General features: G+C 47.2%; 1 protein-coding gene across 6 annotated transcripts in view; it reads right to left on the minus strand.

The window, feature by feature from the left end:
- Positions 1-27,360, minus strand: part of SMARCAL1 (SWI/SNF related, matrix associated, actin dependent regulator of chromatin, subfamily a like 1) — a 56,245-nt gene that overhangs the window by 13,016 nt on the left and 15,869 nt on the right. For all 6 annotated transcript variants that reach the window (XR_568569.2, XM_008690485.2, XM_008690484.2 and 3 more), the window contains 6 exons: positions 26,625-26,775; positions 24,857-25,015; positions 21,044-21,109; positions 12,740-12,880; positions 8,620-8,838; positions 2,540-2,610 (listed from right to left, as the gene is read on the minus strand). Coding sequence is in view for 5 of the 6 variants with exons in the window: in XM_008690485.2 (XP_008688707.1) it covers positions 2,540-2,610; positions 8,620-8,838; positions 12,740-12,880; positions 21,044-21,109; positions 24,857-25,015; positions 26,625-26,775 (807 nt within the window). In the remaining variant the exon portion in view is untranslated. The remainder of the gene's footprint in view (positions 1-2,539; positions 2,611-8,619; positions 8,839-12,739; positions 12,881-21,043; positions 21,110-24,856; positions 25,016-26,624; positions 26,776-27,360) is intronic.

The following is a 27,360-nucleotide window of genomic DNA, read 5'->3' on the forward strand; positions in this document are numbered from 1 at the left end:
ATCCCAGGACAGGTCACTGTTCCCACATGGGCAATGGGAAGGTGAGCCTCCTTGGACACAAACAGTAGGTCCAGGATATATTCACTGCATTTGACAAAAAGGACTCACTCGGCCTGAGGCCATCCTCACATGCGGGTATGTCTGGATACAGAACAGACACTGCCCTCCTTGGAGAAGGACAAATCTCAAAGGTTTCCTGTCACGCAGGTGGTGACCTGTCCTCTAAGCATCTAAGAATTATTTTCAAGCAACACTACGGCCAACCAGGGCATGGATTTGAGTTCAATTTGTGAATAGTTGGTACTAATAGAATCTACTTTAATTAGTTTGAGACATAAAATTTGCCATGATACAAGCAAGAAAGTTTATTGCTACAGCATCAAAAAGTCACAAGGCCATAAAATCAAGCTGGACAGCTCATTAACAACTATAGGTCCCAGGTTTCCTAGTTCCTCTCTCTCTCTCCATCTCAGATGCGGTTTTTTATTTCTATCCTTCTCAAGCCCCTAAGCTACCAGGCTGGAAATGTCTGCCTACCACCGTACCACTGGCTTTTCTATCAAAAGATGCCCATTAAAATTAAAACAAACGAACAGCAGCAAAAAGGGGAAGAAAAACAATTAGCAGAGGAAACTGCGGTTTTAAGATTTATAATCTAATTTCCACTTACTAGATGTGTGACTCTGAGGCCCAGAAACATACATGAGATTTACTCCATTTCTCCATTTTAAAAATGGGGCCAGTTTGACTTACTTGACTGATCGCGCAAAGAGGCTGTAAGTGTGAAATGAGTTAGCAGATGTCGAAACTGGTTGGAAATTAGAAAGCACTAGACAATTTATCACGGAATTCTGAAAAAGTATGTGTAAGGTATATTACAAATGGAATGTTTGCACCCCCCCCCCACCATCAAATCCTGTTGAAATAATAACCCCCAAGGTGAGGTTAATGTGAGATGGGACCTTTGTGAAGGGATAAGGTCACAGAGGCAGGGCCCTCATGAATGAAATCAACATCCTTATAAGAGACTCCCCCCCTCCCAAAGAACATCCTCACCCCTTCTGACACTGGAGGACACAGGGAGAAGACGGCTATCTGCAAGCCAGGAAGAGGGCCCTCACCAGACACTACATCTGTAGCTGCCTCCATCTTGGACTTCTCAGCCTCTAGAAGCCTGAGAAAAAAATTCCTGTTGTTCAAGCCACCCAATCTATGGTATTTTTGTTACAGCAGCCAAACGCACTAAAACAAGGTAGTCCCAAAGTTTATTTAAGAGGTGCAGGAATGGCCAGATTTAAAATTTCTAAGAGAAATGGGTGGTTCTGGGCCCAGCACTCAACAGACCCTGAATTTTGTAGGTCACAAACAGAGACAGCAAGGAAAAAGGATCACACCCTTGCCATCTGTTATTTAGCAGCTTGTGAGAAATGGGTTGGAGGGGGCGATTCTGATGAGTTTCTGAGAGAGAAGTCTCCAGGTTGTAAAACCACATCTGGAGTTCATTAGTCTCCTAACAGTCTCATAAATGAAAAGGGCAGTGCCCTGAGGGTGAAGGAGAGCTGGCCAACATTCAGCAGTCTTTTGGGGGGATAGATCTTAGATTTGAATCATGTGGTGAACTCACTCTCTTACTGCATTTAGGGGTGCAGAGGGAGAGGCCGGAGAGGCTGGGGGATCTGGAGGCTGAGTGAGAGGGTGGGGTAGGCTGTGTGTGTCTCAATTTATCCACAGAGCTTGGTCCCCACAGCCAAGCTGGCACCGCTCAACCCACGCTAAATTCATTTTCATTGTAATTAAATCACTTGGACCATTATCCTGCCAGAGTCTCACATGAATGTTAAACAATAAAAAATCAGGCAAATGCACGTCATGAGAATTGCCTCAAGTTTCTACCACAGTGAATATTTGAACATGAGTGGGTTTTTCCTTTCTTTAAGAAAGGCAGACAATTTTTCAAGTCAGTGAATACATTTAAGAATAGGAATTATGACTTCAGCCTTAGTTTAGAAGGCGGAAGGAAAACTTAAGTGTGACAATGGCCAACTTGCCCATATCTTTTGAACAAACTTTGACAGTTGCCTTTTTATGTAGGTAAATAATGGCGGAGACTTCACGTCTTTGGAGATTGCCTGAGACTCCCCGTAAGGCAGCCTTCCTGGTCTTCCATGAAACCCCTCACTTGTGTCTATAGGCAAGTGCCCACAGGTTTCCTACTAAGGGGAAAAGCTCACTGTAGTGCTTGGTCAACCCCATCCTCCTTGTGTGGCAGCAGCTCTAGCTTATTGGTTAAGACAGGAGCTCTTGAGCACCCCAAACTCTACTGGGCACTGCTCCCGTGACAGGCCTGCTTATGCCCTGTGGGTGATGAGGCTACGCTGCCCTGAACTTTGTACTGAAGGCAGCTATAATTCCAGGCTCTCATCATTTCTTGCAGAGCAGTAAAGCCATGCTGGCGGATTAAGGTAATAGGTGTTTCTTTTTAAAGATGAGAGGGAGACAGAGAGTGGGAGAGAGACGTAGACACTTGGTGGCCACTTACATGACAGATGGGATTTTAGCTTCAGCTGTTCTGTTGAAGAAGAGAAGGAGGGCTTCTTTCTGCTGCCGTTTCTGTGGAGAGAGAAGTCTAAGATTGAAAGTCTGCTACTCTGCGAACCCTGGGATGAGCTGATGAGCTTGTAATTATCACTGCTCTGAGCTTTACAAATCCTAACACCTGTTGTCGGAGCTGGGAGACCCTGACTCATCCACTCAATTTAGACAAGCCATGGGAACTGCAGGGACTCCAGCCTGTCATCGGAGACATGGCCTTATAGGTACCCTGTCATCTCCCAGGAACTGTTGTGGCCAGTGAGACCAGGAACAGGAGAACCCTTGGGAAAGGCATCTCGGCCACGGATCCACCATCCACACAGGCTCACATGATTGGCTGAAATGCAGCCCTCATTAAGCTACGTGAACCACTTCCTACAGCCTGCTGACAACTTACACACGATACTGACCCAAGGTGCTTTTTGCCTCCCTTTTTCCTTCTGCCACACTGTGCCCATACCCAACTAACGAAGCTTGCTTCTGTACAAGACTTACTGAATCAATTCCAACTGACCCCAACGAGTGTATTCTAGTATCATCTCAAAACCATTATTCACGTGTATTTTGGCCTGCCTCCCACATAAGGTCATTGACCTCCCAGGAGAAGAAATCATGTTTTCTTTATAGTTGGCATCTAAATAAATACTAATCAAGAATGCTAGCACAGGCGAGGCACAAATAGTTTCACAATATTATAGGATAACATTTACCATCACTCTGGGTCCCTAGAGATGACAGACACTCTTAACCATCACTGCTATGGTGGCCCTCTCCTTCCACTAGCAAGCGAGGATTACAGATGCCCCTACTTCTTTGTGCCCAGGCCCCGTGAGGCCAGTGACTGACATGATAGCTTCTTCATGTAACAAAGAAGTGAGCCCACAGTAATAACATCCATGGCCCTGAACTCGTTAATAACTCAGGAAAGCGGCCACAGCCAGGCTGTACCTTAAACAATGACACCACAGATGGTGGCACAAGCTGCCTGGTCCAAACAGCTTCCTGCCTCCCAACCATGTCTTTCCTCAAGGACTTGACGAGAAAGAAGGAAGATGCCAGAACCACAGGAAGCCGGGGGGGGGGGGCGGGCAATGACAGGCTAGTGGGGCCATGTCATTGTTGTGGCAGTGGTGGCCACCGTCCCTCCTGCTTTGTGACAGAGGTCCAACTGAACAAACTTCCTGAGAACTCCTGTTGGAGATGCGACTCCATGACAGTGTGCCTTAAACTTTCTCAGTTATAGACCCAGCGTAGACTCTGACGAAACTCTGGGCACACACATACCTTTTTCCTTCTGGACAAAGAGCTCACAGACATCCTGAGGTCCATTCACGTCCCCTCAAAGGGTCCCTTACAGCAGACCAGCCAGGCCCTCTAACATAATGCAGTCCCTGGTAGGATACACCAAAGGGACAGAGCCAGGCTTCCAGGCACTGACCTCACCCACAGTGGGCATGCCTCAAGCAGAGAGCACTCCAGTCGTCCTGTCTTCACATTGACTCCCATGCCCTTTGGGAACCACCACTGCTCCTGTCAGGTCCTTCCCTCCCACCCACACTTGCTCACTCCACACCTGCTAAGCAGAGAGGGAGAGGGCAGAACAAACAGACGGGCAAGTGGCAGAAAGCACATGAGAAACCTCGCCTGTTTGAGATTTGCCACTGAGCGCTGATGAGATATGGGGAGCAAACCCCTTTATCACACTTGGTCGCGGGGTCGGTCCAGGGGGCACCTGCGGGGATGACTTCCAAGTGCACCCAGACCCATGCTGCAGCAACTCATTCCTTCACACCTACCCTCACCATACAGTCCACCTTCCCGAATTCCTATGCAAGCTGCTTTCTCAGTGTCTGGCTACTTAGAATACGGAGCTGAAATGACCCAAATGTCCAACTCAAAATTACTAGCAAAATTCTAATGTGGCCAAGGGAAAAAACACATATTGTGCTTTAAAAAGACATTTAACAACACAGAGAAGTGTTCAGGATGTGGTTTTGTAACCTGTTTTTTCCTCCCCACCTGATAGGTGTTTATAGGGTACCAATTCTGCTTTTAAAAATGTTACTTATTGTATACATAAATTATATCTATATCTATATATAAGTGTATATGTAAATAATGCATATTTAAAGCAAAATATACATACATTTTATAGAAAAACTACCCAAATGATATATGCCAAAATTATATGATATAAAAGATGGGTGACTCTTGTTTATAGTATAGTAGTAAGAAACACTTGATTGATGTTACTTTAAAGTACTTTTCTTTATCTTTCAGATTTTATGCAATAGACAGCTATTTTAATATAGGAAAGATCAATAGTTTCGTCTTAAAAAAAAACCCAAAAAAAAACAAACCTCCCTAAAACTGAGTAGACACAATACTAGCGCATTAATGATCTCACTTCTTTTGCCAGCCATGGGCCAGGAAATTTTAAATAACTTGCGTTCTTTGTTCCCAGGCTTTTACTAAATTAGATCCACTGGGGTTTTGAATTTATTTTTCCTGTTGGAATTTGAATGTATTGTCAAACGGCAGAAGGGTGAACTGATACTGTCACCAGGAAGTCTGTGTGGACTTGTTCTATTTTTCTGTTCCTGGTCTTGCTGATCAAAAAATTACTATAGACAAAAGAGGATTAGAGTCAGCTTTTCTTAGCCTGTGAAGAGATATCTATTATTTCTGCTGAAAATAAGAAAGAGCTTTCGTTGTACATTATATTTTATAAATGGGCCGCTTCGCCTTGGCTTCTGTGATTTAAAGCTTTTTAAAAAATGTCTTCCTCCAGATGGGAAGGTGTGAGGGAACAAAGAACCGTTCCTTGACGGGGCAGCAGGCCTTTGCTGGAACCATGGTAATACGCAACACCGCAGGGAAACTTGCGGCTACAAAGTAACTTAAGTGGGAGGGGCAACTTTTTATAGATTCACAAGCCTTCCTTACTTGCCTAAAACCATAAAACCACCATCCCCCATTTTAACTTTTTCAACTCAGGATTTCACAGGGCTTGGAAGGGATGTCAAGGGCCACCTGGTCCAGCTCCCGGCTGACCCTGGCTCCCCTTCCTGAACGAAGGGAGGCTGTTGCCTCAGATCAGATCCACGGTTGACAGCTGTACCACAGCAGTGGCTCTGGGGTAAGAAAGGTTCTGCTGGTCTAACGAGCAAAGCTCCTCAATTCATCTTCTACTTGGATGTTCCACCACAGAAATGAATTTACATTAAAGAACACAAAAGGGAACCACTTTATCAAGGATTTATCTTGTCATCAGGAAGAACCTAGTATCCGACTTCAGTATCATTCTGCAGGTGATCTGAAACTCTCATCAATTTCTCTCTTTTAGGAACAAACTCCCAATTTTCCTAAGACTCCAGGGAAACATAGCAACTCCCAAGCCCTGGACTGAGAAGAGTTCTGGGCTCTTTCTCTGCTGGATTCTTGAATTCCACTGCAATCGAGGTTTTTCATAATCTGCACAACAATGTTACGACTCTGGGGTGAAGAAGCAGAGAGAACAATCACCCAACAGGAGGAACTCAGAGCAACTGACACTGTCCTTAGGGAACTTTCCAGCACCAGGCCTAGGAGGCACATCATGGCTCCCCTTTTTAGGTTAAGAAAATATCAAAATATCCCAAAGAATTTAGGGGATTTACACAGCTACTGGAAGTTAAAAAATACCCAACATTCCTGATTTCCATGGTTTAACCTAGTAAATTTCTTTCTTTCTTTCTTTCTTTCTTTCTTTCTTTCTTTCTTTCTTTCTTTCTTTCTTTCTAAAGATTATATTTATTTATTTGACAAAGAGAGAGAGAGCACAAGCAGGGGGAACAGCAGAAGGAGAGGGAGAGGGAGGCTCCCTGCTGAGCAGAGAGTCCAATGCAGGGCTCGAGCCCAGGACCCTGAGATCATGACCTAAGCTGAAGGCAGACGCCCAATGAACTGAGCCACCCAGGCGCCCCTAGCCTAGTAAATTTCACATTATTGCCTGTAAACTCAGAAATCAAACCTCCAGGTTGCATCTGACATCATCTTTAGATAAAGCCCCCTAACCAGAGGCAAGGAACTGCATAAACTGGCAAAAAACTTCAAAAATGATTTCAAACCTTGCTGCACTAAGAAAAAATTCCCATACTTCTTTTGGGGCATATTGCACAATTTAGAGCTGCCTCTTGGCCACTCGATGTGCTGTTCCTCCTCAATTTCAAATGTCCACTGACTGCTTTTTCTGTTGTCTACATTGGCTGGTCTCTCTGCCTGGTTTCGGAGGGGGACCAGGCACAGGTGAGGGGGTTCTCTGAGGAATTCCACAAAATACTGATAGCCTTACTTCCACCACATACACAAGGCACTAAAATATAGAATATTTATAAACATTCAGATCTTTGCACCTAAAAATATCCCACTATCTGAATTTTCCCCACTAATATATTTGCTATACTTGTTCATTGGTTTTCTTGATGGCAGAGTTCACTCATGGGCAACGGTTAGTAGACATTAAAGATTTAAGAGAATTATAAGAAAAAGCTTAAAACTAAGAAAAAGAATCTCCACTCAGGGGTGCCTGCGTGGCTCAGTCAGCTGAGCGGCTGACTCTTGATTTCGGCTCAGGTCCTGATCTCAGAGTCTTGAGATCAAGCCCCATCAAGCCCTATGTTGTGCTCAGCAGAAAGACTGTGTGGGATTCTCGTTCTCCTTCTCCCTCTGTCCCTCCCCCCAGCCCTCGTTCTCTCTAATAAATAAATAAATCTAAAAAAAAAAAAAAAAAGAATTTCCAGCTTTTGAATTTTTATCTCTAGAAATCAGATAAAGATCACCAACGGTGATTTTAGCCACAGAATACCTGCTTCTGCTTGTGTTCCACTGAAATACAGTTTGAGAACCACTGGTCTGTACACCCACATCAGTGTTGGGGAACTTTGTTGGAAAACCCCACAGCAAAGAGATCATGCCCGCTCAGTTCCTCCAGACTACCCAGATTATTAGATGTAACAGAGCATAAATTAGATACGGCTTGACAACTTACCAGTGCACTCTTGTTTTTTAAAAGTTACCCATCGTCTTGCTCATAACATGGTAAAATAACATAAAAAACCCCATGCACTCTGTCTCTTGTCATTCTTACTTATTTTGTGCTCCCCCAGAAGGCTTGGATCTCATCTTGATCTAAGTTTCCTTCTACAGGGTAATAACAAGCCCAGGTAACACGTTATGATAATGTCAAAAAATGTCAATGACTGTTATTTTCTTGGCAATGAAAACTGCAAGTTTTTTTCCCAAAAGGACAGAAATGGAGCTGGTGTAAATTACTTTACCGCACTTAGCACAGTGTGACACTAAAGACAGATATGAAAGTGTTTTGAAAAGATAAAACCACCACAGTGTTAAGACCTTAAAATACAGAGGTAACAGGCTTGGTTACAGCCTCAGCTCTGCCATGGAGCAGCCATAAGACATTGAGTAAATCACATTCTCTGTGGGCCTTGGTTTCCCTTTCCATAAAATGGGGATGCCAGCTTCTTGCAAACCATAAATGACTATAATAAGGATTAAGAGCTAAGAGGGTTTTAAAACCTTACTTTTGTTATATAAATGTTGATTTGCTATTTTGACTAAAAGAGGATTAATATATATATCGAATACACCTAGAACTAATTTCTAACTGTTAATAGACTAAGTAACACTTACAAGACTTTAAGACATTCTCAAAATACACTAAACATAAATTCCAATTCTCTTTGAGGGATTCAGAATACACATCACCATTCTACAACTGCTAAGGGGTTTATTTTTATGACCATCCATCAACAGTAATCTACACGTGTGTAAAGCCGCAAATTAGGAAGAGATTTTGGAAGCAGACTAGGTAGGCTGAGAGATGACATGGGCTCACTGTCCTTGCCCGGGGGTGTGGGAAGAGGTCCTGGAAAGGCAAGCTCAGAGAACTCTGGGTAAACCCCTGTAGACCCCCTCCCGGAAAGGACACATCGACTTCCAAATCCCCATCTCAAGCCCCACACTCACGGTGTTGTTCATGGTGGTCATTTCCTTGGCCGCAGCAGCCAAGGCAGCTCTGGCCTTGGTGCTGATCCGGGCAGGGGCAATGACTACCATCTTGCGCTGCTTGGGCGGGAGCTGGGCAAGGACATCGCACTTGAGGCGTCGCAGCATGACTGCCTCCTCCAGCAGCAGCTTCAGCTCACCGAGGTTGGAGGAGCCCGAATAATCCCATCCCCAGGGCTGCTGTGGAGGGAGAATCAAGACACACAGCCAGTTAGGTTCTCCTAGGTCCAAGTTAACCGGGCCGTGACCTCAACCGGCTCACAACCTTCTCTTGCTGTGGCTTTGTTCAGACAACTTCAAGTGGCTCTAAAGGACGAATGAAACCTCATATAACACAGATGGGAATGAGGAAGGAAAAGAGAAAAAGAAAATCAGGAATAAAGTGTGCTAAAAACATCTATCTTGGTGTTCTACACGCTGAACTTTCTAGCAGCAAATGCAAGATGCTGAGAGATCTGGTGTCCATTACGTTTAAAAACAAACAAGACGCTTAGCTTGTCAGACTAGTCCTGTATTCTAAATAAAGAAATCATCTTCCCTTGGACTTATCCTAGAGTCCACTGCACAATGTAACAAATCACGTTTTCAGTAACATCTTCATTCGATGAGATGTATTGAGATTTAAGAAGCTGTTGTGCCTGGAGTACAGGCTATCCCAGCACATCCAAGTGCAGTGAGATGAATGCGCTGTGTTGCTGCTGTTGGTGGGGACTGAAGGGAGGAACCAAGAGCACAGGCTTTTGCCAGTCTGGCTGAGACCAGAGGTGGGTTTTAGGGTACCCAGGCAGTTCTTCATAAAAATGGTTTCTTCACTTAGTAGCTCATGGGAGGCAATGAGCAAGAATATCTATTCCCTGTCACATAGCTAGAGAAGATTTAAAATGAAAACCGTATCTTTCACTAACAATCTTACTCGAAAAAGAACGGATCTACAGTCCTCTAGAAAATGAGGGAACCAAGGTGTCTGCTGCCTTATGTTTCCAGCTGCTTGTCTCCCTTCCTGTCTCAACCTCCCCTGGACCATAATCCACCTTAGGTAGAAGCTAGGCTTGTTCATTTTCGAGGGCCAGTGGACCTGGTCTCTAATTGTGAAGACACGGCGGGTATCCTCTGCTACATACAGAATAGGAAGAGATGGTCAAAGGCGGAGAAGTAAAATGATCAAAAACTGCTTCTTCTTTAAAAAAAGATACTCTGAAATCAACTGGAAGTTCTCAGCAAATGCCTTCATGCAATGGGGTCGAAAATGAGTTCAGCAAGGGGCATTCTTTTCAGTGGCTTCTCTCAATGCAAGAAGCTGGCCACTGGGCGGGGGGGGAAGCAGCCCTGCCCTGTGGGCTGCATTAAATAAATCCTGCTGGGAACAAGTGGATACCATAATTAATTTGGACAGCATGCTCCTATGTCAGCTTTTAATCTTGTAGGTTAAAACCCAATAATACCAAAGATTTAAAATTTGGAATATTCACAATCCAACAAGCTTGTATTGAAAATTTACCACGTAGCAGGCATTGGGCTAGGTGGAAGGAGGGGGAAAGGCAGTATGTGTGTTTGCTTTCTTGGTTGTTAGTGGTGGTGGGGCGGGGGGGACACAGTGAGGAGGAGAGAAAGGATAAATTTAATAAGGATGGCATGAAGACCGGGGAGATGGTGGACAGAGCCTGGGGACACAGGAAGGGACAGTCTGGGGGTAAAGGCAACGAATTCTGTCTTCAGCTCCTACCATCACGAGCTAAGTATTATACCATGAGCCCAGATAGTCGAGGAAGAGAAGATCCTTTTCAGAAAGTGGGTCATTTGCAAACAGGAACGAGGTACAAATCACTCTTGAAGAGTTTCAAGGGACGACGACAACCATGTGGAATCTTATCTGGATTGATCCGTGGGGAAATGCACTACGGATGTTGTGTTTTAAACAAGTGTATGGCTTGAAATACATCTAATAACAGAAATTTCCTGCCTCGATAAGCAGCCCAAAATGGTTTGCAATTAACTTTGCAAAGCACTACAATTTACATTATAAGTACTTTGTTTGATGTAAGTGGATATTTTTAAAGTACTTGAAAAGTTTTTTGGAAAAAGTATTTAAAAAATAAGGCAGACAATCTTATTGACATCACAAACTTGCATAGCAAGGCTTTTTCCTCAAGACGGCATGCGTCATGGGTAAGCAATAGCCATTTCTCCCATGTCAGCATCTTTGATGCAAATAGCGGCTCGGGAAGGTTGTCATTTGATCACAAAACAGGAATCCTGAAGGCCTGAACTGATGGGGTCTTAGAGTTGGGCTGGAGCCTCTGCAGCGGGGGCACCCCCCGCAAGAAAGAAGTCAGGCAGAGCTTGGGTTGTGGCGTCGAGGTTGACGAAGTTACAGCAGGACAACTGGGGAAAAGGAGACATGATCTACCCTTGAGAGAGGGGCCGGAGTCTGCCGTTCTAATTCAGGGCCATGTGGACCCCCGTGGGAACAGAGTTTGGGAGTTCCTGAAGTCTGACCTTGCGAGACGAAGGTCTGCCGCTGAAGGATAAATTCACTGCCCTGGCCACTTTCAAAAATAAAGACGAGAAAGGAAAACTAGTGACTCCTCCCTCTGGTTTTCTGATTGTGAAAGTTCCAGAGCCTGGGTCAGAGAGAGCTATCAGGGCACACGAAGAAGATGCCAGCCAGCCCCACCCACATCCCACCTGTTCGTGTCCTCGAGGTCGCCCACCAGGACTTGTGCTTGTACCTCCCGCCCCACGGCCAACCCAGAGCCTGGCACCCCAGCAAACAGACGAGCTGTATCCCACTGGCGGGCCTGCAGAGCATGCAGAAGGCACTAGGGGCCAAGAAGGAGGAGTCCCTTCCCGAAGAGAAAGCGGCCCAATCCCAGAAGAAAAAAGCTCAGCTGAGTAAGGAAAAATATGAACACCTCAGCAAACAAGGAGCTGATTCTCTGCGTCATCCTTTCTCGAGTTATTTTTGGGGAAGAACACTGGAAATGTGCACAGGCTTTGGCCAACCCAGTTATGGCTGCCTGACACTGAGAGGCACCCCCAGCTCAGGAAGCGTGCTGAGTCTGCCACCAACACGCTGCTGCTGACGGGGAGGGAGGCACGGCCGTGGACGAGGAGAGAGAGGAAATGGTGGAGACTCGGTGAGGAGCCTTCTCTACCGAGGAGGACAGTGTCCCATGCTCAGCTGGCTCGATCAGACTGATGAACGCTGAGGGATTCAATGGCCCATCAGGAGGAAGGCAGGATCGGTGAATAATGTCATTTAAACATTTAAAAAATGTCGATTTTCTGGCTTACAAAAGTAATCCGTTTTGATGTACATTATCTTCCAATCATAAGTGAAAGAGAGATGGGGGGGAGAGGAAGAGGGGGTTAGGGAGGGGAGAGAGAGGGAGAAAGTGGGAATGAATGAATGAATGATGGGGAAAATTTCGCATCCTGCTTTTTTTCCCCACTCTTGTTATTTCCCCAAGTCATTAAATACATACTTTTTTCAGTGAAAAGAAATGAAATCAAGGGTTTGATTGCAATGGCATTCTCAGTTACGAGCTCCCTCTGCCATTCCTGGAGACTGAAGCCCCGCAGACTGGAGCCCCAGAAGCGCATGCCCCGTTGGCACTGTGTTCCCACAGAGCATCTGTAGCTCAGAGGCTTCTGGCCTATCGAGCAGGCACAATTCACTGCAATGAGTCGCTGTTTTGGCTGATGAGGGCCCACCGAGGCAGCTCCAGATCACACTCCCCACTCTACCTGTTTGGAGGCCTTATGTTGTTTTTTTCATGGGCCCCAGCCGCACTCCTAGCTCGCCTCCGTGCCCTTCTCAGAGCTCCGGATACCTATGCATCACCCCCGGTCCCCTCACTGGGAAACACTACCCCAGAACCACAAGCATTAAAAAATAGGAGAGACTGTTCTTATTCTCAAGGTCAGAATTAGGGGCAAAGCAGGACAAAAATCTGGGTCTGGCTCCCTGGCCAGTGTACTTCTGATCATACCATGGCCAAAGAGAAGGAAAAAAAGGTAAGTATCAGAACTGGGGAGAGGGATGGGGCATTGGGGGATGGGGAGAGGAGAGAATAAATACCCGCTTGGCATCACAGTAGCGAAGTCCAAACGCATGAAACTGAGGGAAGAAAGTTGGCCTGACCCCGATGATCTGGGTGTAGAGCTCTGCGGGCCGGGACATGGCTGGAGTGCCGGACAGCAGGATCACCCTCTTCGCAACCTGGAAGACAAACAGCCAAAGTGCTGAGAGCACACAGAGGAGCACCTAGGGACTATCCCAAATGGCCCCCTGGGATTGGAGCTGGATGCCCCAGGAAGAACAAAACTCCCTGGAATGCAGCAAGAGCACCTCTCCCTTCCTGGGCACCCTGACTGCTGGCAGTTCTCCAGTTTACTCCCCTCAGAACCCAGGGAGATCTAGATTCCAATGACACCACAGGCTGGCCTCACTCCAGATCCCAGTGTGGCCCATACCTGGGAACTCTAAGCAAAGGTACTGTGGCCAGAGAGAGAGGAGCACACACGTTCTGAGAGTTTCATGGTGTGACCCACGTAAGCAGCGGGATGCCACTTCCTAGGCTGCCTTTGTCACAAGTCCATACATCAGGACTCGGCACATGATACTGAATTCCACCTCCCTCACTAGACTACGAGCGTCTTGAGATCAGGGCTGGGTTCACCTTTATCTTCTGGAGCACAGAGCCTGGCACAAAGTAAGCAACCGACCAAAGTTCGCTGTATGCTGAGAAATACTCAGCTAACCAGTGTTCCCGGGAAGATGGAATAAACTCAAAGAATCCAGCATTGGAAGAGGAAGGGGAAGGGGGGAGAGAGAACAGGTCTGACCTGCTTCCAGATGGGATCTGACATCTGAGTTGAACTTCCAGTCGGATAATGACACCGAGGACCAGCCCTTTCTCACTGCCAGGAGGAAGAGCCAGGGGTGGCCGTGATAAGGCTCTACCTGATTTTCTTCGGGGACGAACAGGCTGTCGCTAACTCAGCTGCACAATACTCTGAGCCTGGAGCTCCCTGACTTAGCTCATTTTGCAGTTAATAAGGACTTTAAAAAGCGGGACCCAGATCCATGTACCCTAAACTGAGCTCGGGTCTGCAGCAGCCTGCTCAGCAGTGGGGAGGACAGAAATAAATGGTCGACTCCAATGATGAACTCCAGGTTCCTCGCCAGCCTGACCCCCACCTGAACCGTGGAGATCAGACTGAAATATCCCACCTCTTCCTAAGATGGGCAAGAGGATGAAAATAAAGGAGACACTCCCCACTGTATTAGGACACGGAATGGCCAAAAATTCCTGGAGGTAAAATCCATTTCAGCCCTGAGAAGGAAGCCTACCGGGGAGCTCAGTTGTCTAGAAACACCTTGTTAACCACTGTAACCTCGAGTTAACGAGGGGAGCGTAAGACAATGGCGTGCAGTACATCACCTAGGGGAGGAAATTAGGTTTTCAAATGGATATGCTGCCTCATACAAATAAATAAATAAAGGTGCAACAGAGGGAAGAAAAATGATTCCTTATAAATATACAGTATATACAACTCTCAAGATGCACTTCTGCCCTCTCAGTGACTGCCAGTACCTAATTCCATTATGACAGCAGAGCTATGAATTTCTCCAGCTACAATTTTCCACAGTTCAATTACCCAGGCTCCTAATTTCCTGCACGGTTTAATGCAGACTCATTAAAATAACAACGAGCTTCTTGAATGACGTCTGTAGCATCGCCTGCCTTGGCCCAAGATCATTTCAATGCAACGGGGAAAATGAGAAGTCTTATCAATAAGAGAAAATCGGCCTATCATCCTAAACCGATACCCCATGTCGCTGCTGCTGCCTGGGGATGGAGCCTGGGCAGAAACAGCTCACAGATCAGGTGACAGAAAATAACTCTCGGGTTCTCGGTTGGGTATTTACAGGACAGAGTTAATTCGGAGCGCGTTCTCCCATACACTGCCCAGACTAGGGGTGATGAGACCATTGAAAATGGACGTTTGTAGGCGTTTAAAAAGCAGAAGTACATTATGGAAAAAGAATAAGGCCAGCTTTGAAAAGAAACCAGAACAGCGTTTTATCTATTCTGGAATGATTTAGCCTGCTCCCTACTCAGCCCCAACATGTTGGTACTGTCATCACTGTCACCCAAACGGCCTTTAATTCTGCCCAGCTGCCCATGATTTATGGGTCACCCTCCATGTCGGAGAACCTGCAATCTCAGAAAATAGAAATGCATAAAACTACGTAAATGCACACTAAACTGAACACTTTATAGTCGACTCCTCTGGCTAATGAAGGAGAGCAGCACCCAGGAAACCCATTGTGGAGCAAAAAAGTAATTTCTGTGTGATGTCCTGGAGAAATGATGTGATTCACAGGAGCAGACTCTGTTGGGGGCAGATGACCTTCAAAGACAGGGTCAGCTTCCCCAGGGATCAAGGTCATCAGTTCAGCCCTGAGGAACAGGATGCTAGCAGGGTAAGTTAGTATAAATAATTTGCCAAGGAGAATCCAGTCCAACTCAGAGTAAATAACCTACACATAGATTTTTAAATATGAGCCAAGAGAATGTTCTGTTGCAGAGAAGAGCTGAAATTATCGTAAGTTCATACAAGAAGCAGCCTGGGGATTCTGCAGCAATTTCTGTTGTTACCTCTTTTTTTCCAACTGACCCAATAACTTTACTGAATTATTCTAACTGGGTATAACACACTTACTCACCAAGACTCCGGACTGGGGAAGAAGTCATGCTCCCCAAAGCTGAGCCCTGTTCTCGCCCCAGGTTATTCCTAATGGTAAAGTTCGGTCTGTAGGCGGAGTCCCCTGTGATTTAGCAGTACTACTTGAGAAGGCTGGTGATGTCCAAGAGAAGGTTGTGCCCATGCCACCCAAGTGTCCTGATACACACATTAGCCCCATGTGGTGGGGACACTGGAGCTACGCTGTCATGAGTTCAGAAGTCATTATAGAATCTTCAAAAACAAGGAGAATGGCAAACAGTTCGGGGGCACGTGACTAAAAGTACACAGATCAAAAACAAATGCAGGATCACCGTCACGAGCCAAGAAGCAACAGAAGAGTCAACACCCGTGGTTAAATCTAAACCTTGAGGACAAGAGGGGAAACCCACTCTTCAGGAGAAATCCAGTGACTGGAATCTGGGGAGAAGATCGAGGTTCTGTTCTTCCCTCTGCTCTCCATGACATGCAAAACCAAACCAGGACAAATGGCATCATCATGACCCCTGTTGACCAGAGGTTACTCCAGGGATCAGCAGAGGGCCACCTACCACTCAGTGATACTTCATAAATAGCCTTTCTGAGTCTCTGGTTGGGTCAGCATATTTCATACAAAACGGTTCCTTCTAGGATCTAGCCTTTTCCCAAAAAGAGACAAAGTTCCAGTCACAAGTCTGAGCACTCCTGCCAACACCAAACTGATCTGCACGAGAACCACAGTGCTTTCAAGCTAAGCAAGCATCACTGCTTTGATAGTAATAAAATACTGACGCCATGTGAAAGGTAACTAGTTCTCAGGGAAGAACGGAAAGAAGGAAGGATGTGACTACAGGTGTTCTGGTTCAAAAAATACCAAAATATATGTGAATACATCAAATGGCATAATTATAGCTAATTAAAGTTACATTGTTTTGACCTTCCAGGCATGCATGGGCATAGGTGTTATTAATATAACACACACGCTCAAATTAAGTATTAAGTATGTTTTTTTCCGCCGGGAAAATAGTCTATTCTACCTTAAGTGTTAGACTCCAATAATTTCCTTCCTGATTCTGTGATAAAATGGAGGAAATTCACCAGAACAGCAGGACCACAAGGGACTCCTCCTGCGGCCTCGTCACACTGGGAGAACAGACCCTCAAATGATACCACTCTCCCTTCGGGCTAAGAGGGGCAAAAAGCCATCTCTTCTAGAGGCGGAGGGACTGGGTTCTCTACACCTGCTTGTGTATCATGTGAAAAGATGGTCACCACAGTACTATATGTGATGGCCAAAGCCTGGCTACGAAGCCATCAAAAGGGAGCAGATGATACATATCATGATAGATTTATACAATACAATACTACCTGTAAGAATGAGGTCGAGTCATCTGAAATGAGGTGGGATGATTTCCAAGATACACGAGTCAGAGAAAAAAGGCAGGAGCACAATAGCAGTCGAGGAACACTCTAAGGAGGGAGGAAGGAAAAACACACGCACCTGCTTAGCTGGGCACAGACTAAGTTTTAGAAGTAAATGTGAGAATCTGGTAACTCTGGCTGCCTTCGGAGACAGAAATCAAGGGGTCTGGAGCCCAGAGGTGGGAGAAAGAGTTATTTTTCACTGTACACACTTTTGAATATATCATCTACTTAAACTCCTTTAACAAGAAAGGAAAAAAGAAAAAGCTCATACATTTTAGGTCACTACTCTCGTTTCATCTAACCAATCAATAGAGACATAAAAAGGACCTACTCACACAAAAAGAGAAATAGCTATTTATTAGGAAAGGATGGTGGGATTCTGAGGCCTTTTTCCCTCTAGAGAAATAATCGAACACCGGTCTGACAATAAAAAGTGCTATAAATCAGAGAAAAACTCCAACATCCACCTCGCTGCTCTAAAGCAAGAGACTGACTACCTTCAGGTCGTTGTCTTGTGGAGAAGACTGCGTGACTTGGGCTGAGTGGGAGTAAAGACAGTTAAGCCTGGCCACATGGGCCTTCAGAGGCATCTATCAAAAAGTGAAATTTTTTTTTTTAAGATTTTATTTATTTGTTTGACAGAGAGACAGCCAGCGAGAGAGGGAACACAAGCAGGGGGAGTGGGAGAGGAAGAAGCAGGCTTCCAGCGGAGGAGGCTGATATGGGGCTCGATCCCATAACGCCAGGATCACGCCCTGAGCTGAAGGCAGACGCTTAACGACTACGCTACCCAGGCGCCCCCAAAAAGTGAAATTTTGACCCAGCAATTCTGCACGTAGGAATTTGTCCTAATAGGTCAAAGTATGCAAGCTACAAATACATCGATGATGTTCACTTGCAGAATTACTGATAATAGCAAAACAACGTCCAACACTAAGGACTAAACTATGGGATGCATCCATCCAACAGAAGGCTCTAGAGCCATTAAAAATGATGACCTTGCTCTACAATGGACATGTTAATGGTGGTCTTCTCTGTTGGAGGGAGTTAAGGTGATCTGAATTGTTTTTTAAAGATCTTATTTATTTATTTTAGAGAGAGAGAGAGCACAAGCAGGGGGAGGGGCAAAGGGAGAGGGAGAGGCAGACTCCCAGCTAAGCAGGGGAGTGGCTCGATCCCAGGACCCTAGGATCATGACCTGAGCTGTAAGCAGACATTCGACCGACTGAGCCACCCAGGCGCCCGTGAATTTTGTTCCTCATGGCTTTCTGTCTTGCTACTTTCACACGTGTACACAAAAAATAGAACTACCTCGCTTAGTAGCCCAAACAAAGAGTGCTGTGCGGAAAGAAAGGCGTCACATTTCCCAGGGGACCACAACACCAGTTTCCTACAACCTAAGCCACGTATGTCCTGAGTGCACCTGCTATCACCATTCACGAGACTCACATTTTCAGGACACAATCCAGCCTGGCCAGCTCACAGACTGTAGGATATCACCTAACTACCTCATCGAGCACATTTGCCAAACATATCTTGAAATATTAATTATGTGAATATAGTTCTCGGAGATGCACAAGTTGGAGGAACAATCGAGTAGTACTAAATTAGACCCTTGCGTGCCTTTCTAAAGGCATGTTTTACTTCTCCGAACTCTTCTCTTGTTCCAAAAATACTTAGATCCGTCTCCTTCCAGTATCTAGATCAGTAATTCTCAACAGAGATGGAGAGGGGTGATTTGCCCCTCCCGGGCACGTTTGGCAATATCTGGAGGCAATTTTCCTTGTCACCCCTGGTGTGTGGGTGGAGGGACTACGGCACTTAGTGCGGGGAGGCCAGGGGTGCTGCTAAACACCCCATGGCACACAGGACAGCTCCGCACGGCAAAGCACGATCCAGCCCAAAGTACCGGCAGTGCCGAGACTGAGAAACTCTGATCTAGATGGAAATACAGCCGAGATGAAAGGTCTGGTTGGCAGAACAGCATATAATGCCTCAGTGCCCCTCCACTCAATCCCATCAACAGCCCGGAATCCTGTGAAGTCAACGTTACCGACGAGAGGGGCTTCAAGACACCTCCATACACAGCAGGCCATGTTCAAGGGTCTTATCTCAGAGTGTTAACTCATCCGAGTTCTACAGCAAATGCAGGGTAAGCCCTACTAGTTAACAGCTAAAAGATCTGTCTTAAATGCAGCACTCTGAAATACACCATGGTATTAAAGATATAAATGCTGCTTTAAAAGGTCTGACCCAGAAGCACATGTTTCAGAAACAAGTATGTAGTCCAGCTTGCCTGGCCAGCCAATGACCGCAAGAACCAGGTGGCTGCTCAGAAGCCTTCCTACTGGGGCACCTGGGTGGCTCAGTCGGTGAAGCGTCTGTCTTCAGCTCAGGTCATAATCTCAGGGTCCTGGGATTGAGCCTTGAGTCGGGCTCTCTGCTCAGTGGGGAGCCTGCTTCTCCCTCTCCCTCTGCCCCTCCCCCCACCTGTGCGGGCACGGGCTTGTGCTAATAGATAAAATATTAAAAAAAAAAAAAAAAAAAAAGCTTTCCTCCGTACCTGTAGTGACACACCCTACCTATGGCAAGCTTCTTCTAAGCTATCAGGGGCACAGATTTAACTAGGTACCGCTGTAATACTGGAACCACGGTAAGATCTGTTAATATTTTTCTTTTCTATTTTTTTTAAAGATTTTATTTATTTATTTGTCAGAGAGAGAACACACAAGCAGGGGGAACGGCAGGCAGAGGGAGAGGGAGAAGCAGCTTCCCCACTGAGCAGGGAGCCCGATGCGGGACTCAATCCCAGGACCCTGAGATCACGACCCAAGCCTAAGGCAGATGCCCAACCAACTGAGCCACCCAGGCACCCTGATCTGTTAACGTTTTTCAAAAGAAAATATATTGAAGCCTCCAAAAAGAAGGGTCACCACTCTGAGAAAAACATTTCATTACAGTGTGTCCATCAATATTTATAAATACTGTGAGCAGAGAATCAAGGTTTTTAAGTAAAGGACTTTAAAGTTTGGAGCACAGGACATAATCCTGCTTTGGAAGGGGTATCATGCTGTTATTCCTAAAACAAAAGAAAACAAAACAAAATTTGAAACGAGTTAGATAGTTGTGCTCTACGGGGAACTGGAAAAATTAAGTTAATTTTCAAATGTTAATAAGCTTCGCCAACATTTAGCATATTTGTTTTCCCTAGTTTACGTACAACGTAAAGCTTCTTTCAAGCAACGAAAGCTGCGGTATGCAAGTGCGGGTACAGCACAAGGGCTGCTTTAAGGAAGACACGACAGACACGGAATTTTGTCTGCTCAGTCTACACAGACCAAAGGAGATTCTCCCGAAGTCATCTGTGAGAGGCTTCTATCTGGTTCTAAGAAAAAAAGCGACTTCCCTAATTGACTAGTGTTCCCCAATATTAAGAAAAAGCTCACCACAAAAAGATGAAAGGAAGTTTGGGGGCCTTCCCGCTGTCTGGGGAAGGGGGCCCGGAGCGCGTGCCGGATGAAACACGGAGCTTACGTCGAGTGTCAGAACAGAACACTCTCAGACACAGATCTGAAGCTACGCTCCATCCACACGCTGCCCGCTCTGAAGCCAGGGCTCGACCCACCAGAGCACGCAGGCCTCAGTGTAGGCCCGCACAGTAAGGGCTGTGGATGGCTGACCCTCTCGCTAACCAGACAGGCTTAGGGAGGCCCAGGGGGAGGACATCAGCTTTGAGGCACGCCTCAGCTTTCTAGGGCTTCTTGCTGACACCCGATGGCCTGGTTCCGAGTCTGTACGACTCCTCTTCCTTGGTTCTCAGCGCAAGAGAGCTCTGTCCCCACAGTGACTTAGCAGACAGGCCGTTTCTCCTGAGCTGTTCAGAGGGAATGCCGCTGGCGGCCCCCTCTGCCTTGTCCGGGAGCCCAAGAGGACCTACGGTACAGCCCCCATCCAGCCTGTGACCTCCGACAGGCCTTCGTCTCCGACAGACAGAAACCACTGCACCGACCACCAGCTCCTTAGCAGGAAGTGAGGAAGAAAAACGAGTCTGGTGCTGAAGCCCTTCAGAGTGATGCCCAGAGTGGACGCTAAGTCACGTCCATGGCCCACAGCCCCTCGCCCCGGACGTAAGCCCTTGCTCTCCGTGGAAGGCCAGGCCGAGCAAGATACAGCGGGCCCTCAACGCCGAGTGGGCTCGGGCTCCAAGCCAGGTCTCCGCAGGACTCACCTTGAGGAGGGGCATGGCCGCGCGACAGCGGGCTGTCTTGATGTTCTTGAGGAAGTGAGATTCGTCCTGAAAAGAAAGGGTCACATAGGTGAACAAGACCAAATCCTGAGTGGATGGAGACAGAGCCCACGTCAAGCCTGACCCTGGCACGGCGTCCCACCGAGGACGCCTCTGGTAGTTTCTTGCTCAAGGACACAGCTGTGGGCCTCGTAAGCACCCAGGCTGTGCTGCCGCTTCTCCACTTTATCCTGGGCGAGTTGCGTCATCTCCCCCGACAGCTTTCCAACTGTGAAGCGGGGTTACCGCCTCGCAGGCGGTGCTGAGCAAACTGCCGCGAGCTGGTTTGCTGCTTAGTAGGACGCGCCTGGCGTCCGCACAGCACAACGCCAGAGCAGGCCCACTGTGTGCCTTGCCCCTGGGCGCGGCACTGGTGCCCAGCTCCTGCTCCCAGGGCCCCCCAGACAGCAAGGATGTCAGCCACACCACAGCGGAGCGAAGTATTAAGTGCTGTCACTGAGGAAGGGTGACAAAGTACGGAGGAACTCAAGGAGGGGAAGAAGACGCAACTCCCGTCCTCAAGGCACTGCCAGGTTTACAACATGGAGGTTGACGACAGAGCTCTGCGTTCTATGCGTGAGCAAACTAGAATATGGCATAGTCTCTTTTCTTTCTTTTTTAAAGATTTCATTTTATTTTTTTTTAAGATTTATTTATTTTGGGGGGAAAGAGAGAGAGAGTGTGCAAGCAGGTGGGGGGCAGACGAAGAGGGAGAGAGAAACTCAAGCAGACTCTATGCTGAGCGTGGAGCCCGATGCGGGGCTCAATCCTGCCACCCTAAGAGCAGACCTGAGCCAAAACCAAGAGTGAGGTGCTTTAACCAACTGCGCCACCCAGATGCCCCACAGATTTTACTTTTAAGTAATCTCTACAGCCAACATGGGGCGCGAACTCACAATCCTGAGATCAAGAGTCACAAGCTCTACTGACTGAGCCAGTCAGGTGCCCCTGTCATATTTTCTAAAGCCAAGTAAGTAACTAATACATTCTTAGGATTTGGGGAAGAAACTTCTATTTTGGTACACATTCAAATTACTTGCTGTGGACCTGAGCAGACACGGCATACATACAGGTACATGTGTGCCTGTCTACGGTGCCAGTTTCTCCATCGATAAAATGGGTAAGACACCACTACCTAACTTATCAGGTTGCTGTAAGACTTAATGGGCTAACACACACAAAGCCCTCAGAACAGTCCTGCCACTGAACTCAGTAAGCACTCAGTGGTATCGGCCACCCTATGATGGGGACGCTAAGGGGATCCCGGCTCTATCTCGAGAGGTGATTTGTAAGAAACCTCCTGTCCATTTCAGCTACGATGAACCAAAATGTCCTCAAAAGCACAACGGAGAGGAGTGCAAGATGAACCCACAAATGTCAGAGCATCTATTCTTAGAAACCTGGGGTGTAACATTCATACTCCTATCTGATGATGAGCCCCCGCGACAGCCAAGAAGGAAAGGGTTTATAGTGAGAAACAGCAGGAAGTACAGAGGATGGGGAAGGGAATGGACCCTTTTAACCAATGGGCTAAAATGTTCCATTATTTATAACTAACCACAAGGAATGGCTTACATCTGAATTCTCTTCTAAGAAGTGTGACATCCTAGAGCTGACACTTTATTCCTTCCTATAACATTTCTCTGAAATCAGAAGACAGGGCTCTTAAATAACTGAAGACAAACTAACACGGGTGGTAAGTGGCTTGCCAAAAATCATATGGCAGGTGGAAGTGTTGAGCCAGAAACAGAAACACATGATGCGGTCCAGCTTTGATCAATGACGTCCCATCCTGCTGGCTTCACGCCTGTGGGCAAATCATGTGAGCGCTCTCATTGTCAGCTCCATCAGTGGTGAAAGGGACATAATGTCTGCCTCAGGGGCCATGGGGAAGATCGGCAATTATGTGTAAAGTACTCGACAAAGGAGAACACTCAAGAAATGAAGGCATTATTCTTCTTACACACTGGAGAACCATCACCATCATCCTGGGATACTTTTAATGTTTGCATTTCATGTATACGCTAACATTTTTTCAAAGCCACACCTGAATTTGTGCCAAACCAGAAAGGACTTCCTCAAAGACTCATTACCCTTACAGCTGTGAAAACATATAAACATGGAAGTTTGCTTAGGCTAGGAATAGAGTATGGTTCTCACGTTCAAATCATGATAATAGATCCCCGAGGCCAGCAACCGTGCCTTCTTCCCTTCCCTGAGCTCCCACAATACTTGGTTCACACATCTATGAAAGCACTAAAACGTATTCTAATGCTCTGTGCGCGTGTCAGTCTGTCCTACTGGACTGGGGTATCTTGGAGAATGGGGCTGACTTTCCTCCCGCCATACCCTCAGTGCGTAGCAGTGCCCAGGGTATGGAGCTGGTGCTCAACTGTGGGCTGAACACATGGATGAACAAGCGTCCCCTCATAGCCAGCCCGTGCTGAGAAAGCCACAGCTCTAATGCAATCTTGCTGACTTTTCTGAGCCTCCTACAAACTCATTCCTTTCCCTCCTTCTAGGTAAGATATGCACTACCACATTCTGAGCATTGGGATTTGGGAAGCCACTGTCAGCAGAGAATTCTATTTTTAAGAGAAGGAAAATACCACAGGCTTTTAAAATGCACACGTTTGAATAAAGAAGAACCTTTCCTATCATCCAGAGGCACTGGGTTCCCCTGTTTTGCCAAGAGGAAAAACAAGGGTAAACTTGGCGCTGAAAATCATCCACTGCGCTCTGTGCGTGTGTTACCTGCACTGGGGTTGGGAGCTGCACGCCTTTTCCTAACCTTTATTTGTGAGCCACGTGAATACACTGAGTTCTGTCCCGTGGCCGGCACCAGGCCTCTCTAGACTTTCCTTACGGAGGACTTGAGGAATGAAAAGAAGGAAAGCCAGTTAACTGAAAGATGTGAGGTCACATCTGGGAGCAGAACTTGAGTAAAGCCTACTTAAGGAAAAAAAAAAACCAAACACCAAAACCTGTGAAAAGTACAGCTAGTCCTTGAACAGCGCAGGAGTTAGGGTGCTACCCCCCTGCCTCCTGCAGTCAAAAGTCAGCATGTACTTTTGACTCCCCCAAAACTTAACTACTCATCCAGAAGCCTTACCGACAACATGCACAGTTAGCACGTATTTTGTGTGTTATACGATTACTAACTGTATTCTTCCAATAAGGTAAGCTAGAGAAAAAATATTAAGAAAAATCATAAGGAAGAGAAAACACATTCACCGTACCGTGCTGTATTTACTGAAAAAAATTTGCCCACGAGTGGACCCATGCAGTTCAAACTCATGTTGTTCAAGGGTCAGCTGTACTTTTTTTTTGAGGGGGGGGGTAAGCGAGTGTCTTTATATTGGCTGGAAAAAAAACTTACTGTTTGATCTGAGCCCCTTGGACAAGAGAGGGCACCAGATGAAGGCACACGCCCTTGCCGTCCGGTGGCCCGGGGCCCCCAAGCTGGCCTCCATCCATGACCTCACGTCGGGGAGATGGGCTGCAAACCCCCAGCTCAGGCCTAGTAAATGACACTTTCCAAAGCGCTCCCCAGGAGATTCTAATATGCAGCCAGGGCTGAGAACTGCTATTGAGATGAATAAAATGTCAGTTTCCCACAAAATAAGGATAGTGATTTCTATTCTCCTAGAAACAGAGGGAGGCTCCAGGAGAACACAGACATGAAAGTTCTCGGAGCTTTTAAGAAGAAAGCTTCCCCAGAGATGAAGTACTTAAAGACTCTGCCGAGTCACTTACAATGATGACAACTTTAAAGGGGGTTTTTAGCTGTTTTTCTAACTTGCTCAGAAGGTCAAAGCTGACAATGTTGACCAAGCCAGCTGTCAGGCGGTCCTTGCCGGTCACCACGACGTTGATGCGGTCCGGGCTCAGAGACGGCAGCCACTGAAGGAAGGCCTGGGGATGACAGAGGAGAAGGAAACCTGGGGGATCCAGCCGGCAGCTGCCCGCTGAAGCCCCAGCCCACCCATCAATGGCACTCTCTCAGTGAACAACGTTAATACTCCCTGAAAAATGAACTCAGCGCCTTTCTCTCCACACCCTCCTGTATTTGCTGGCGCCCTTGGGCCCATGAACAACAATTATCTCCACTGCCCTCCTACCCATCCGCTCCTTCGCTTTCCACTAACACGACACTGCCTGCCTTTGTCAGCAAGGGCTCGTAAGCAGTCACTGTGGCATCTGCGGATCTCAGGCCTCGAATCTCTAACTAGATGGCAGGTTTCTGCAGGGCAAGAATGTGACTCTTTCTAAGAGGAATTTTATAGAGGATTTTTTAGCAGATCCTGGTACATACCAAAGACATTGATAATGACAAAAACACTTATCATCTGCTCTCTCCAGAAATCTTGCCATCCCTACCCCAAGCCAGTGCCTGGAGCCAACGGAAGGCTACGAGGTCCCTGCATGTCAGCTGACACCATGGCAATGTCGAGGGCTGGTTCTTCCTCCAGTTTTGGTCCTGCTCATAACTAAGTGACCGCCTGATTCTTTTTTTTTTTTTTGAGAATTTTTGAGGTGCTGGGGGAACTTAACACACACCAAATAAGTATCTGTTGAACTGTTCATTTTTAGAGGCGGGGGGAATTCAGGTCACAAGGACAGGGAAAAAAAAAAGAGGTATTATTGCAATGCACATTTTTAAAGTTTTACTTTCTTTTCAGCTGGAAGGGCATGTCTGGGCATCAGGCTGACCAGTGACAGGCAGAGTTGCCTCTTGTCCACCAAGTGGCTCACGGGGTGCTTAGTAAGAAGCCAACGTGGGAGGAAGCAGACAGCTGCCATGAGTAGCAGAGAGCTGAGAAAAGCTACAGACAATGAATGAGGTCTCCTTTCTCTGTCAAATTTGCTTCTATGGGCGTTCATTCACTTCCTGGAAGCACTCTGACCCCTGGATTTACAGTGGACAACGCTCACGGCCGAGTGCGAATGCCACGTCCACGTCAGGTTCTTCAGCTCTAACGGCACCCGGCTGACAGTGAGCATCCTGCCCTGGCCACCTCCTGCGGGGGCACAAAACCTGAGCCGACACCTCAGGAGACGCTCCTTCAAGGTCCAATAATGCCTCCAGCTACCAGTGAGCCTCCTGCTTCAGCTCGCTGAGATTCAGTTTTATCATCTGTAAACGGGGTTAATACCGACCGCGGCCACGCGCACACAGCCACTATGGGATTCAGGGAAATAAAGGAGGCAGCTATTTTGAGACGTCAGCGTGGTACCGGTGAGCGGGGTTAGCAGCAGAGGCACGAGAGGCGCTCAGGAAGCTTCTGCTGCCAGATGGAGGCAGGTCTGAGCTTGTAACCCCTCGGCTTTCTTCCCTAAAGGTATCCCTGATTCTAGTTCAGGAAACCGTGAGCCTGGCCCCCGAAGGCCACCTCCTCCCCTTCCTCCTTCAGCTGACACAGGATCTTCTAAAGCTCCCCAGGCCCTGTCCCCAAACTGTTATTTGATTGCTTCAACACTGAGGACACTTCCTGGTTGAAACCACAATACAAAGAGAACTGACCTGCTCCCAGGTGAAGCGCACGGATGACGGGACCACCACCAGCAGCGGCCACTCCTTCCGGTAAAAGGCCGCAATACAGATGGCTTGGATGGTCTTCCCCAGGCCCATGTCGTCAGCCAGCAGCAGGCGGCCTCTCTTCGCTACGGCAAAACTGAAAGCAGACGAGGGAAGGACAGTGGCGTGGCACATCTGTCAGGGGTGGTAGCTAACCTGCCGTCAGGCCACCATGTAAAGCGATATGCGCCACTCGGTGTGGGCCACCACAGTACGCAGCATGGACCCTGCACCCCCGGAGAGGGAAGACAGGAGCCCATGAGGGGACAGCATGACAGTAATACTACTACTGAAGAGTCAAAATAGGGACAATGTGGAATGGTGGTCAAAAGGCAGAGAGAGGCTCTACAAGACAACAGGGTCATGGAAGCCAAGGGAGGAAGCTTCGAAGAGAGGCGGCCCCCTCAGTCCAGTGCAGACGAGACGGGGGGGGGGAGCGAAAGAGGGGGAGACTGGGAAACAGCCCCTAAACAGGGGCCAGGAGGGGTGGTCTTGTTCACATGAGAGGTCTGCATGGAAGGGAAGGGAAGAAGGAAGAGATGGTGGCATCACAGCCAGGCTTTCTCAAGGTCAGAGAGGACGTTTATGCACATGGAAAAGACTGAGGATGCTGCAGAAGAGGACAGGCCGAGGGGAGGACGGCGCCAGGGTGTCTGTCTACCAGGGAGGACCAGCCTCAGCA

This window comes from Ursus maritimus, unplaced genomic scaffold (genome assembly GCF_017311325.1).
Source record: "Ursus maritimus isolate PB19 unplaced genomic scaffold, ASM1731132v1 scaffold_1, whole genome shotgun sequence".
NCBI lineage: Eukaryota > Metazoa > Chordata > Mammalia > Carnivora > Ursidae > Ursus > Ursus maritimus.